The 14,926-nt window shown below is 52.9% G+C and overlaps 1 protein-coding gene across 2 annotated transcripts in view; it reads right to left on the reverse strand.

Moving 5' to 3' along the window:
* The window catches only part of Fgd5 (FYVE, RhoGEF and PH domain containing 5), a 101,516-nt gene extending 86,883 nt beyond the window's left edge, over positions 1 to 14,633 (reverse strand). For both annotated transcript variants that reach the window (XM_074044482.1, XM_020175595.2), the window contains exons 1-2: positions 14,480 to 14,633; positions 5,974 to 8,620 (exon numbers count right to left, since the gene is read on the reverse strand). In XM_074044482.1, coding sequence (XP_073900583.1) covers positions 5,974 to 8,620; positions 14,480 to 14,492 — 2,660 coding nt within the window. In that variant the 5' untranslated portion in view covers positions 14,493 to 14,633. The remainder of the gene's footprint in view (positions 1 to 5,973; positions 8,621 to 14,479) is intronic.
* Between the last annotated feature and the right edge of the window lie 293 nt (positions 14,634 to 14,926).

The raw sequence follows: 14,926 nt of genomic DNA on the forward strand, positions 1-14,926 counted from the left end.
CTTCAACCCCATCTCCTCTACACAGTCTCCACACTGAAGATGGGATGAATGCTTCCCACAACAGAGGCATGGAAGGACCTTCTGAATGAAGATACGGTCACTGTCATCAGAGTCCACCCATGTTTCCAGCTGACTCTTCCCCCTGCTTCCACGTGTGCAAATCCCACTTTTCCTGCAGCATCTGAGTCAGGGCCTCCCTGTCAGGGGACTGTCTCACTCTCCCCTGGACCCCCACCCCTTGGGTCCTGAGCGTGTTCTGTCTCATGCTGCAGTGACTTGGGCCTAAGTCCTCTTCCTACTCCTGCCTCTGCATCCATGGAGGTCAGCGGTGGTCCCTGACATGTCTCTCCCCTGCCACACATCCCTTAGTAAGGGCATCGTTTCTCAAATGGTCACCATCAGTTAGCCAAAGCATTCCCTGTCCTGGTCTCCCACTCCTCCTCACACTCAGGCACATGAAGGGGGCTGTGCTACAGCAGTAGATGGTTCCCGCCACCCTCAGACCAGCAGTGTCTGGGGTGCGTCCTGGCATGCGTCCCCTCACCTTCCACCAACAGCTCTTACCACAGGGCACAGGCACTCCTGTCTACTCCCTGCAACGAGCAGCATGGTCCCCAACAGACGGCAGCTTTAAACAGAGACCTCTGTGAGGGTAAAGGCCTCCCCTACTGTGGCACCAGCACCTCATTAGCAGGTACCAAGGTATCATATGGATGAGCTACACACCCATGGGCCATCAGAAGAGAAAGCAAGCTGTCCTTCCACTTGGAGCAAGACCAACACTGGGGATGCGTGTGCCTGTTCTACCCTGTCTCCTGCGAGGGGACCCTTAGCAGTTGTCAGATCAACAATATTTTCACCATGGAAACAGGTAGCAATGGAAGTGGCACCAGACTGTGAGTCAGAAAGTCTTGGGTTCCAATCCTGGACTGAAGTGTGACAGTTCCTATCAGTCCTGCAGGCCTTGGGGACTGGAAATTCCTGCCCAACTAATCATAGCTACAAGAGAAATAACAGCTATGGTCACAGTCACAGGGCCGGACATCAGCACCACTGTGACTGGAATCACGAGGCCTGGTGTGAGAGGCAGCACAGAATCCAAGCCAGTACTATTCAAGGTGCTGTCTACAGCGGAGTCCACCTCAGGGCTGTCGGTGTGAAGGCTGATGCTGTGCCCCACGTGTCACACTCATGACCCTGGTTTTACCAACACGATGCTGTGAACACGGAGTCAGAACAGAAGAGTCATGTGTCTGGGGGGAGTACGTGTGTGTCAGAGAGAGAGAGAGGCTGAGACCTCACACGCCCATAGTGAAAGAGATCTGACTCAAATTCCCTTGGACTCACATTCAGATTCTACATCCACCATTCTTTAAGACCTCGACCATGATGCTTAGTAACAGTTAACGCCTGCTGTCATGTCACTGTGTGTTGTGTTGACTCATTTAGTCTCAATGTTGTAAGGCAGGTACAATTCTTACCCCCTTCAGATAATCACACTGAGGCACACAGACACAGAGGCCAGTAATTTCTCCTAGGTCACACAGACAAAAACAGCAGAGTACATACTGAAATCCAGGCAGCTTGACCCAAAAGCCTATGTGCTGAGCCTCCTCGGTCCCAGGTATGGCTGGCAACAGTACGTCAAGAACAATCTGCACCAAAGGATGGAGAGGGGGAATTGAGAAAATTCAACCCTGCAGTGTGTGAAGACCAGAATCCAGGGAGTGGGCACATGGATGTTCACTGTGAAACCTGTAACTGTTCAGTATGCTTGAATACTTTCATAATGAAACATTGGGGAAGAATGGCCTTGGGGATCTGCACCGATGTATGTGCTGACCAAGCTTACTGTCATGCAGTAAGCAGATAATGCTGGAGATTTAAATGAGGCATTTAGGACCGGCAGGTTTGTATACCATTTTGCATAAAATAGGTATTTTGTCACTGTACAAAGCACTCAGTATTGTGTTGTTGAAACTTGATATTTAATAAATGACAGCTCTTAGTCAGTTGTGGTGGCTCACACCTATAATCCTAGTTATTCAGGTGGTGGAGATCAGGAAATGGCAGTTTGAGGCCAGTTGGACAAAAAGTTAGCAACACCCCATCTCAACTCATAAAACCTGGGTGTGGTTGTGTACACCTGTCATCCCAGCTATATAAGAAGCAAAAAATAAGAAGATCACAGTCCAGCCCAGCTTGAGCATAAATGTTGAGAACCTTCCTGAAAAATAACTAAAGCAAAAAGGGCTGGGGGTGCTGGTTCAAGTGGTACTGGCAAGTGTACAAGACTCCAAGTTCAAGATAAAGATAATATAATGAATGATAGCTCTTTGTACCACTGAGGCTCAAAATCACCAATTATTCATCAGCATCACTCTACTAAGCTTCCAGTGTACAACCAACATATTGGGGTCTTTTGGGGTCTTCAGAAAAAAGACTGAGCCCCCATTTGGGACACTGGCTGGTGTGGGACACACAACATCCTATTTGGAAAGTAAGAGTGTTGGGGTCAATTCAGAATGAAAAGTGTTTCAGGCATACATTTTAAACTAAAGGCTGACAAAACCTTTTATCATACTATGGAAAAAGTGCACAGAGGTAACAATTTATAAGCTTGTATTTTACAAAATAAAAGGCCGTCAATATTGTTGTAGCTACTTAAACGCTCCTCTCTGTGAAAACAAACCTAAAGGGAACTAACTGCAGAGAAGAAACCTAGTAATAATCTTAGTAATAATCGTCCTTTAGCCCTGGGCTGTGCTCACCCAGTTTAGGGCTCTCTCAGGAGTTCATGAATTCTATGACAAACTACTTCTCTCTCCTCTCCCCTCCCACCATCTCCTCCCCCTCCCCTCCCCCTCCCCTCCCCCTCCCCCTCTCCTTCTCCTTTTCTCTCCCCGCCCCCTTCCTCCCTCTCTCTCTTTCTCTGGGTGGTGCCAGCCATCGTAAAGCTTTTTCCTGTTAACAGAGACCAGGCCTCCAGCTCAGAGTCTTGACCAGCTTACTGACGCTGGGACTGTACCCAGGTTATTTTATTTTTCTTTCTATCTTATTTTTACAAGTGCCTGCTATTTATGATAACTGATACTGTTGTTCCCATAGTGACATAAAGTCATTACGCTTTTAGGTAAAAAAGATGGACTGTTCAAAGAATGACAGGTCAACAGCATACAGGCAGTATAACGGAAAAGGTAATGCGGAGCGAATGGCAAATGACCGAGAAACAATGAAACTGCTCCAAAGTCACTGCTGCACAGAGGACAGGACTGGGCCCAGCGTCTTCTGAGTTCCCACAGTTCATTCTGGGGCCTTGAGTAGGGCACCGCTGCAGATGCTCTGTCCCAGCTTACCCAGGGCTGTTGACACTCACTTGGCTTCTGCCTCCACCCTCACGCTGAAGTGAGGCGTGGCGCAGGATGAGTGATGGGGCGGCAGGAGGAAGGATGTGCCTCCTGCCCGTCCCCCTGTCCTATGCCTCGCACCCTGTGCACATCTCCGGTGGCGGCACCTCTGCCCCCTCACCACACTCAAAACATCCATTCAGGGCCCTGCGGTCACTTGTGCCTCTCAGCTGGCTGTGTCTCCAGCTGCCTGTGCCCAGACCTGCTCAGCCTGGGGCTGGGATTTTTCTCCCCCTGTGCTCCCCCAGTCTCACACAGGTAAGTGGAAGAAAGCTTTCCTTCCCGACTGGTACCAAAGAGGATACGTTCTCACACTGGACAGGGACATTCAGCCCAGTTAGTGCGGCCCTCGGCGAAAGAGTGTCAGAGTGGCCCACTTCTGAGGTTCAGAGCCTGATGGTTCAGGACACTACGCCAGGGTCCCAGCCCACAGCTCTGAAGGTGGGCTAAGGAGGGGAAAGGTGCAGGAAAGGAAAAGGTCCAGGTGCAGTAGATGTTACACCTTCTTGGATATTTTATTCCCTTACTGCAGTGTTCCTCTGGATGATGAGGCCTTTTCTTTGAAAAAAAATATTGGGGACAAAGTATACAACAAGGCAACAGGACCTTTGCATGTGGCCAAGTAGCCTGAGCACTGCAACCCCAAGGGGCACAACCAGACCTGGCATCCCTTACCATAATTCCCTGCAAATTCCCAGACCAGGAGTCAAGAAGTGTGAGTCCTAACTTAGAGTCCCCACGAACCTGCTGTGAGACATTAGGTGAGTCTCTTTCCCTCCCTGGCCCTCTGTTCCTCCTCTGTAACTGTACGGAATGGCGTCTGAAGTTCCCCTCAGCAAAAAAATTGTGTGATGTCACAGAAGCAGATATCCCATAAGAGGTGAGGGTTTGGACCAAATCCTCTGAGGTCCTGCCCAGTGTGGAGAGTCTGTTGTTTCAAAGCTTGGTCCTATTTTCATTAGCGCCAGAAGACACGCTGCTAGGCTGAGCCATACCAAACCCTCAGACAGTGATTAATGCAGTGAACCACCAGCTCTGCCTCTCTACCTCTTATGGTACATGCACAAGCCCACATTCTCTAAATTAAACCTAGTCCCAAAAGGGCCAGGCGTGGCAACTCAGATCTGTAATCCCAGCTACTTAGGAGGATCATAGGTGGAGGGTCCAAGGCCAGCCCCAGCAAAAAAGTCATCGAGAGCTCATCTCAACCAACAAGCCAGGTATGGTGGAGTGGCTGTGGTCCCAGCTACTGGGAGGCTAGATAAGAGGATGTGTCTGAGGCCAGCCCTGGGCAAACACAAGAACCTATCTGAAAAGATATCTGAAAAGGACTGGGGGTGTGGCTCAAGTGGTAGAGCATCTGCCCCAGGACTTCAAGAAAACAAAGAAACAAAAACAGGGTCCCTCGTGCAGGGTTGGTGTTGACCTTTACTCTAGCAAACAAATCTTTCCATCCTAGAAAGAACCCATGAATCGCCTTAGTTCGGCTTGGGGGAACCCATGAATCGCCTTAGTTCGGCTTGGGGGAACCCATGAATCGCCTTAGTTCGACTTGGGGTAAGAAGAAGAGGGAACTAGGGTAGGGAACCACAGAAAGTACTCCAGAAGCCAGCCAATGTTCTGAGCATCCCACTTCTGTTCCTGGCTAACTGCAGTGCTCCCTGTCTCTTCTTTCCTGTGGCTCCTGGGGGCTCCTAGCTGCCACAGCTGTGCGGGAAGGGTCAGTTTACATCCCACACACAGGGCAGGAATCTGAGGGCTCCCTTTCAAGTCACAGCCATGCTGCCCATGGTGAGTTTTTATCAGGTGCCCAGAGTGTGACTGGCTGGGGGTGGGTTACTTGGCCTCACGGCTACATCCAGGCACAGGGACAGGAAAACCTGGTGACTGCACCTGGGAAGGTGGATAAAACCCATCCCCAGCGTCTGGGAAGGGGGAGGTCAGAAAAGCCCCTCTTGTGCAATAACGTCAGTTTCACTCTTACTTCCAAAGTAACTCAGTCCAACAAAAAAAAAAAAATCAGCTCAGATGTATTTCTTAAAGACTTTCATTCAGATTTAGCTCAGGGCACTGCTAGCTCTTTAAACAATTTAAATAAATTGCCTTTTTTTGTCCCCTGTTGAATGCCATTTATATTTACACAATAAAAAGGTATCAATCTCAGTTTAGGGTATTTTCCTGATGGTGAAAGATATTTAGTTTGGCAAGATTCCATAACCTTCTCTTACTCACTTCCCCACAGGGGAGAAGCAAAGCCATCTATCTACCTAGGACATGAGAGATGCCTTCCACATAATCACGATTGTGCCAAATTTGGCATTTTTAATACTGCTTTCATGTAGAAAATCTACTCTGGTCTTCCCAAACCCAGCTGTGAGGTAGCATGGGACCCATTTCATGGAAGTAACTGAGGCTCAGAGGGGCAAAGCCACTTACCCCAAGTCACACAGCTAGAAAGAAACAGAGCCTGAGGCTAAAAGGCAAGCCCATTCTGTCCCCTCCCCTCTGCCTAAGCTGCTGCGAGACAGTGACATCCGCCACGCAAGGAAGTATGGTTTCACGGTACCTCTCTGCTTCCTGGTCTGCGCTCTGCTGCTTGCTCTCAAAGGCACTGAAGCTGCTCATGTCCACATAGCCGTCGTTCTCGTTGGCGGTGGACAGGGCTCTGCTCTGCTCTTCAAACAGCTTGGTGAACGTGCCGGCCCTCGCAGGCCTCCGCGGTGGGATCTGGATGTTTTCATAGTCCGAGCTCATGGCCGGAATGTTCTCATAGTCTGAGGTGTCCGCATTGGGGAATGAAATGGACCGCGGCTTGGTGAGCGGCAAGGGCAGGAACGGTGGCCTGGAGCGGTCCTCGAACGACTCCACCCTGGACACCGTCCTGCTGAAGGGGACACCTTTCCTCTTGCCATCTCTGTAGAAGATGAGGGACGATGGGGATTCACAGGCCCGGAGCTTCCCAGCCCGAGTCTTGAGCTGGGGAGAGTTACTGAGGCTCCTCCGGTCGAGTTCCAAGATCCTGGCCGGCCCGTGGTAGCTGGACTCGGACGAGGACCTGGAGGAAGACATGTTAACGTCCACGTGCACCTTGTTCTCTGTCTTCTTTTTAAATGTCAGTGCCAGGAACCGCTTGAAGGAAGACTTCTTCTTCTTGGTGCCCTTGTCTGGGGAGTCGCTCTCGATGAGGAGTGAGGGGCTGCTCTTGGTGATGGGCTTTTTGGTGATGCAGGCCAGGTCAAAAGGAGGTGGGATGTCCACCATGGAGGACGGGGTCGAGGTGCCGCTGGACGGAAGGTGGTTCCTCTGGGAGAAGCTCCCAGAGGAGCCGATCACACAGGGCAGAGAAAGGTTGTCCTCCTTCCTCTTGATCCTCTGGTCCTCCGCCCCAGCTCCCTCCGGCTCCCGGTACACGGACACTGGGATCTCTCGGCCTTCCACAGAGAATGACCGAGGGTACAAAGAAAAGGCTCTGGGCTTTGCCGACAGGGCCCGGCTGACTTCTAGGGGTTTTGCCTCTAATGATGCCGTCTTTCTTACCTCCTCGGTGGCAGCTCCGATGCCCACAGCTGACGAACCACCTTCTGGTCCAGTTTCTTCTGGGACAGTTTCTGGGACGTAGCCAGCCACCTTCCCAGAGTGTGGCCGGGTCCTTGTGACGATGTTCTTCCGGTCCACGGAGAGCAGGCCACACTCAGCATCGGAACCCTCTTCTCCTTTCACATCGTACACGCTCATGGCGTCAGATGCAGCCTGGGGCTCACTCACCCCTCCCTCTCCAGGGGCAGCCTGGCACATAAGGTCAACCCCTATCACGTAGGGGTTGCTCAGCGAGTCATCTGCAGTGTCCTCCAGCATGACCACAGAGGATTCCTCCCCAGCTCCACCCTGCAGAGCATCGTGCTGGCCACGTGAAGGTCCAGTGTCTGGGATCTCCTCCGTACAGACCCCAGGGGTGGACAACTGCTCTGAGTCTAAGCCTTTTGCCAACTCAGAAAGAGAATAGCTCTCACTACAAAAAGAGGTGCTCTCAGTGGGGAAGAACTCGTAGGGACTTCCCGTGAACGAAGTCACAAAGTCCTCCATACTGTCACTCTCAAAGGGGATGATTTGGAAGCCCTCCTCAGTGGAGTCATCCTGCATGGGGCCTTCACCTCCTCGAGGGTCTCTCATCTCCTGAGTGGCTGCTGCCACATTTCCTTGGTCTGTATCCTCACTGTGGTCAGCTGGTTCCTCCTGGTCAACCTGGTCCCCACTGTCTGTAGCATCCTCACGGTCCTCCTTGGAGATTTCAAGGTTAGCTGTGGCTGTTTCTGGTTCCTGGGCACCAGTGAGCAGCTCCTCATTATCAGTGGGTTCCTTGCTGGCCTCTTCCACATCATGTTCCATGTCCTGGGTGGGCCCGTCAGGTTCCCCAGGCTCTGTGTCCATACAGCCTTCCTCACCGTCCTTCTCCTCCTCCTCTTCCTCTCTGGGATTCTCAGGGGACGCTGGCTCCTGACAGGGGGCTTCGGGAGCCTCTGAGTCGATGTGAGTTAGGATGACATCACTCTGAAAGGCCTCCTCTCTGTCCTCCAAGTTGTACACGTTGTGTTCTTTCACCAGCTCCTCCTCTTCCTCACTTGTAGACACCCGCTCCTCTGTTCCGGCATGGTTAATGCAGTCTTCCTCGAGTTCAGGAGTGTGACTGGTGCCATCCTCCTCCTCTGTGCCCACTGCCTCTCCAGCTGAGGCAGCTGGGGATCTTGGGTCACCATCAGCTCCCATCTCCTCTGCACCACTCTCTTGGCCTCCCTCCTCACGCTGCTCCTCCTCAGTGGTATCCTGGAGCACCAAAGCCACGTTCTCTGCACCGTCCCCATCTGTGGGTGCATCTTCTCTGGGCGGCTCCCTGGGGACCACGATGTACTCCTCATCTGTCTCCGACTCGGAGTACTCCAGGGCAGACCGCTGCCCTCCGTGCAGCTCCCTGTCCACACACAGCAGCCTCCCGTTGCCACACTTATGGAGGCTGTTGTTTACATAGATGCTGGCTCTGCACTCGCTGGGGGTGGCCAGCTTGGGCTTGGGGGCGATGGGGGGCTTTGGCCCCCTGGACATGGAGTTGGGACTGGGTAGACTCTCCAGCCTGGGTGAGGTAGGGAACTTAGGTATGGTCACTGGCGTGAGTGGACCGGCAGTCTTTGGCTTGGGAGCAACTGGTGGTTTAGGTGAGTCTAAAGGATGAAAGAGGAAAAGAAGAGAAACACACAGTTAACTTCGTTTACGTCCACAATGTCCTCCAGATCATTTTCAAGGAGAGACCCCAAACCACGTGAACCCCAGGAACTCACTCAGCCTCCCACAAATCAGTCACCAGAAACAAAGCAAACAGAGCTTTCTTCCAGATGCAGTCCAGACTTGCAGTATTTCCCACATACCATGAGTTTACGCAGCAACAACGGATATTCAGAGCTTACTAATGAGGAATAGCTGGTGTCCTTCCACGCTAAGTCCTCGAAACCCAATGCGTGTAGGACTGGCAGGCCCAGCTCTGCCTTTTGATGTCTCTAGGGAACCGTCCCAATGGCACCCAATGGCAGTGTCTGAAGCCAAAGTCAAGATCATCTCTCCCAAACTGGCTGAGGCCCCAGAGGAAATAAAAGAGGGCAGAACAGCAATAACACAGGACAGCACAGGCCGGGCACCTGGCCCCAACAGGGGCCTACCCTGTGCGGGGCGTCTGCACTTGCACTTGCACTGTGCACACATGTCCAGCGGACACAGATGTCTGCGGCCACCGAATGTGCTAACTGCACACAGCGCAGGGAGGCGGTTAGAGCAGAAACCCTGCGAGTTGTAAGATGCAAGAGAGTAAAGAGCCACAACTTCAAAGCCTTTCAAGGTCCCCTAACCTATCCCTATGGTGAACACCAGGCCAGATGCTGATAAGAATCCACTCTTCAAGAGATAAGTGGATTTCCAGCTGTTTCCGTAAGCAATCCAGCATGTCCGAGTTTAGAAAAATCTCTCCCTACTAGTGAAAGAGCACAAATTTGGAGTTTAAAAGGAAAGCTTCAGCTACCAGTCAGTGTGGGGTAACACAGCAAGCCTTTGGAGCCTGGCCGATCTGGGTTCAAATTCTGTCTTTGCCATTATAAGCTATGGAGCTGAGCTTGATTTTCCTCATCTGTAAAGTGGATTCAGCTACTACCCTTAGAGGGCTGTTGTGACCAATAAAGGACATGCATTAAAAGTGCCCTGTAGTGGGACTTCACACAGGAATAGCTGCTCAATGTTCAGCAGCTACAACTGTTCAGATAAAGTCCATCTTTGCATGCCTCACAGCTCCCGAGTGTAAGTCCTGCTGTGCACTGATGTACTGCACAATGCTAGCTTCAGGTTCTCAACCTGAAGTGTCTCAGGTGTCAGGTGTTGGCACAAAACTATTCTTCGGGGGGGGGACTCTCATTTCTCATCCTTAACAGGTGGCATTTTACACGGGCGCCAGAAGACGTGACTGAGGGATAGAGAGGCCATGAAAAATGACCGTCACCCTGTCTGTATCGCCCCCACCCCCACCCCATCCTTCATCCAATCAAGCTATTGATCTGTGGGCACCGTCTCCTCAGGAAAGGTTATGTTGGGTGTCTGAGGCGTGATCCTGCAAGAAAATGCCGTTCCCGCAGGGGCCCAGGAATGACAAGTACTCGGTGTCCAGCGCTGAAGCCCACAGTGCTTCCCCTGGGTCCCCACTGACATCAAGGGAGGCCAGCATCAGACCCACACTGAAAGCTAGGGAAACTGAGGCACAGAGAAGTGCCTGGGAACAACCTGGGCTTCCTGCTTCCTGGTCCAGTCACCTAACCCTCTGCGTTCACCTTTTTGCCATTGTGTTTCCTCTACGGTGGAGACTCAGGGGGCCCAGCATCTAGTGAGGCAGAGAAGGGTAAAAGGCAGGTAAACCGAGGCAGAGAAATCAGGGACAGTTACCTAGGTGAGAAATTTATAGAAAGCTGGTCCAGAGCTCAGAAGTATTGACCATAAGGTGAGTAACTAGCTTTAAATGGTTCCCGTTCAGTATTCTTTAGTCTAGTTCTAATAAATAAATATTTGCTGAGCACCTGTATATTCCAGGCCCTCATTCGGAGTCTGTGGACACATAAACAAATGAAATAAAGATATTTCCCTTGGAGATCTTATATGGATAGCTGGTGGGAGGTAAGAAAGAAAAGGGTAAGTAAATTACATATCATCACTGGGCACAGTGGCTCACACCTGTAATCCTAGCTGCTAGGGAGATGGAGATCAGGAGGATGGAGGTTTGAGACCAGTTCAGGCAAAAAGTTCTCGAGGTCCCCTCTCAAGCAATGAAAAGCTGAGTGTGATGGTACATGCCTGTAATCCCAGCTATGCGGGAAGCACAAATAGGAAGACTGTGGTCCAGGCTGGCCAGGACAAGACCGCAAAAATAACCAAAGATCTCAAAAATAACCAAAGCAAAAGTGGCAGAACACCCGCCTAGCAAGCACAAGGCCCCGAGGGAAAGCAGAATTTCAGCTTGCATAAGTGACCTATCCCACACCTTGGTGAAGACCTCAAGCAGCTCAGCCTGTGGAGGTGTCTGCTTGCAAGTGGCTACTGCAACGCAAGGTATGAGCATGGTAAGATCACCAAGAGAGCAAGGTGGACAAAGAGAGCTGCACCCAGGAGGGAGCCCTGGTGGCCTTAAACAGCTAACGACACTAAGGAGGGTACGTGAGTGTCCAGCTCTGCTCCCTCCTGCCCACTGTCCCCCTCACAAAAGGAGATGGAGCCCCTGTCCTCGGTATGAGGGGTTTAACGCTAAAGACAACTCTGGGAAGAGGTGGCACAAGGTCCCATACTGAAGGAAGGGGCTGGAGACAGCATTCCAGGTAGCGGGAACTACAAGTATGAAAGCCCAGTGACAGGTAAGTGCAAAGTCCTTGGGAACAGGGCACAGTGCAGCTAACCCAGCCTGGGTAGGAGTGGGCTTCTGGGATAAATCAACCCTGGGCTTTGCTCCTCTGGGTTAAGCTTAACAGTCTGACTGCAGAACTCATGTGGACGTAGCTGCAGGACCTTCTGTGCTGCAGAGCTCCTCTGAAACCTTCCCTCTGCCTGGAGGGCACACTTTCCCCACCCTGAGTTATCAACACCCAGAATCCCTGGCAGTTCACTACTCAAGCAGAATAAACACCCTTTCAGCCAATATGCCCAGGGTGAACTAGAAGCTGGGGGAGCCACAAGGACAGAGGAAGAAAATTTTACAGCTTCTGGGGGTGACAGAAATCATCCAGTTTGTATTTTCCCTCTCCATTTTAATTAAATATCTGTCACTTACACATTGAGCTTGCTGTTCCCTCACCAGCTATACAGAAGTCCCCTTAGATGGGCTATTGGGAGGAGCACAGACAGGGACTTAGGAGTCCTGGTTATTTTCCTGGCTCTGACACTACCAGGAGATGTGACCTTGAGCAAATTCCTTTGCCTCTCTGAGCCTCAATTTCCTCATCTGTAGAGGGAAGGGACTGGACCCAAACAGTCCACCTGCTCAAGCTGACCACAACCTTTTAAATTCATGGCTCTTCTTAGTATGTGCTGTGACACCCTGACTTCAGTGCCCGCATCTGCTCAGCTGCAGTTTGATGTAGTCCTCCTGGGGCCTCATAACCATATGTTGCAAGAGTAATTACCTTCCAATTTCTCCTTCCAACTGCATCTTAATTGAACTTTCATCCCTGGGTGCCTGCTGGAATGTCCAAGCCAAGCCCAGTGACTTCTAATTAGGCTGGTGGTAAGCTCGTGCAGTGACCCAGGACAGGGCACTTCCAGGGAACACAGTGTGAGACAGGGTGGGGAGAGCATGTGCCTGGGTTCAGAGAGACCTGGACTCCGATTCCAGTTCCATCACACATGGACTGTGAGATCCTGGGCACATCACTGTGCCTCTGGGAGCCTGTTTCTTTCTCAGTAAAATGGAAAAATGTCATTTTTCACAGAACTGTTGAGAAGTTCAAAGGAACTAACAGAAATAAAATGCCCAACAAAGTCAACTGACAACCATTTCCTAAGCATTTACTATGTGTTAGGCTCTCAAGCTAGATACTCTGTGTTTCAGTCCTGTCTCAGCCCCTCAATTAAGTGGCCACAAAATCTCTGCACCTCAGTTCCCTCATCTGTAAAACGGGGTAACAACAGCACCCTTCTCATCAGGTTACTGTGAATACAACCAGAACCCTCAGGGCAGCGGCTGATCCACAGTAAGTACCTGGTGAACTTCAGCTAGCATTTACTGGTTGCTTATAACTGTACCTTCCAAGCTTGTTGTTAGTTAATAATGAGAACTTAGTGACAAAGATCTTATCCACGTTTTTTAGATAAAGAAACTGAGGCACAGAGAAACTAGGTGACCTGCTCAGTAACTAAGTACATGGTGGCTCTGAGACTCAGTTCTGTGGAGTCTGTCTGGGACCATGGAGCTGTGTGATCAGGAAATTCAGTGTCCACCAACCTTGTGTGAAGTGGCCAGCCTTGCCACTGAAAAGGGAACCAGCTCTATGCTGGAGACAAAGTACAGGATAGCAGAACCCAAGAGTGCCAACTGCCAAGATTTCCTGGGATCAAACCTGCCCGTAAGTTCTCTGGGACTCACTCCATCCCCTGGATTCTCAGAGAAGGGAGGGCTTGCCTGAGCCTCATGCAGGAAAACGTGGGGAAAATGGAAAGGCTCTCACCATTGTTACAGAGCGGTTTTATGAGGAGGGTAGGAAAGCACTAGCCTAGATCTGTGTAGGCTGTGCCAGGGTGGCAGGGGCCAGCTGGGTGCTGGGACCCTGCTCCTGCCCCCCAATTCTGTGATCCACACTCCCAAATTACTGGGGTGTGGACATACCCAAAGACCACAGGACCTGGCCACAGGGAGGTGGCTGCCTTTCTCCCCAGTCCTTTGTCAGATCAGTCCAGCCCTAGTCTCCTGCCGCACCTCACTCCCAAGACAATGACTGTTTTTTCATTAACACAATCTTAAAAAGAAAACCCAACACACACACACACACACACACACACACACACACACACACACACACACACACACACACAGAGCAGCAGGATATGGTTCCAAGACAGCCAAAATGGTGGCTTCCTGTTTCTTTAGGGATGGTGTTTGGGAGCATGGCTTTGGACAGGGTATTGTCGGGGAGTGGGCTACCTTCTGCTTAATTCTAGGAGAAAAAGGAAACAGGGATTGCTGGTTGGCAGGCGGGCCAAGTGCCAAGTGAGCTGGGACAGTTGGTTCTCCTGCAAACGCATCTCCAAGAGAACTTCTGCCTTCCCGGTGGATGGAGTTGGGAATCCCGGACAGGACGGGTTCTAGGCGCCGCCCATCTTTGGTCTGGCTTTCTGATCGTTAAATGGCACTCTTTGGAAGCGTCGCTAAGATTTTCCTTTCCAACACAATCTGATTTCCCGGAATCCCTGGACTGGCTCTCAGAGCCGGGGCACGCGGGATGCGGCTGCGGATGGCCGGTGAGGTGCAGCCCCTGGGCGTCAGCCCTAGGGGAGCCCCGGGCCAGCGCTGCAGAGAGTGGGGCGCCGCGGGGGGTGGGGGACACTCGGCCTCCTTGATCCCATCCGCAGTATGGGCTCCAACCTTGGGGTCTGGAGCAGAGACGGGTGCGCCGGGTGGACACTGACCGGCCAGGCACATTGTGGAGAGCGCTCTGGAAGGCCGGGTGGCCAGGCGGGGCCACTGAAAGGCGAGCGAGGACTTGTCGGGGACCCCAAGAAAAGGAAGTGAGGATTTGGGGGCGCGAGCAGGGCGCTGTGGCGAAAGGGGTGTCCTGCTGGGTTTCCGAGGGGACCCTCCCTCTGGGGGGTGCGGGGAACAGGGCCAGGGCGCTGCCCCGCCGAGGCTGAGGGCGTCCCTGAGGCGGGGCGCCTTGGACAGGGGACCCCATTCTCAGCCTGCGGGCGAGGGGCCTCGGAGCCGCCCATACCTCGCCCGGGCAGCGCGGCTCGCTCCGGACCCGCGGGCTCCAACTTGGAGGCCGGGCCGGGACCCCCGCGGCTCCTACCTGCTCTGTTCATCTTCCAGCGCGCGGAGCCCGAGGCCGCGGGGCGCTAGCTGCGTCGGGGCGTCCGTCGGTCCAGCGCGAGTCCGCCGCCAGCCGCCTCACTCCATGGCCCCGCGGGACCCGCACCCCCGGCGCCCTTCCCGCCCCGCCCCGGGCGCAGGACTCGGCGCGGCGCGCAGGGCAAGTGGGGCGCGGGGCGCGAGGCTCGGGCTGGGCGGGGCGGGGCCGGCGCGCGGCGGAGGGGCGCGGGCGCGGCGCGGCGCGGCGTGGCGTCCACTCGGGAGTCCGCGCGGCGCGATCCTCGGGGTCGCAAGGGGACAGTGCGAGGGGCGATGGCCAGGCAGCGCGGCGTCGCGTCCGCTTCGGCTCGGGCTCCGCGCGGGCCCCGCGCTCCGGCCGCCGCGCCCCCGCCCCTCCTAGACGTTTCCTCTGCTCGCCTCGCCTCGC

Source organism: Castor canadensis, chromosome 10, assembly GCF_047511655.1.
Source record: "Castor canadensis chromosome 10, mCasCan1.hap1v2, whole genome shotgun sequence".
Taxonomy (NCBI): Eukaryota; Metazoa; Chordata; class Mammalia; order Rodentia; family Castoridae; genus Castor; species Castor canadensis.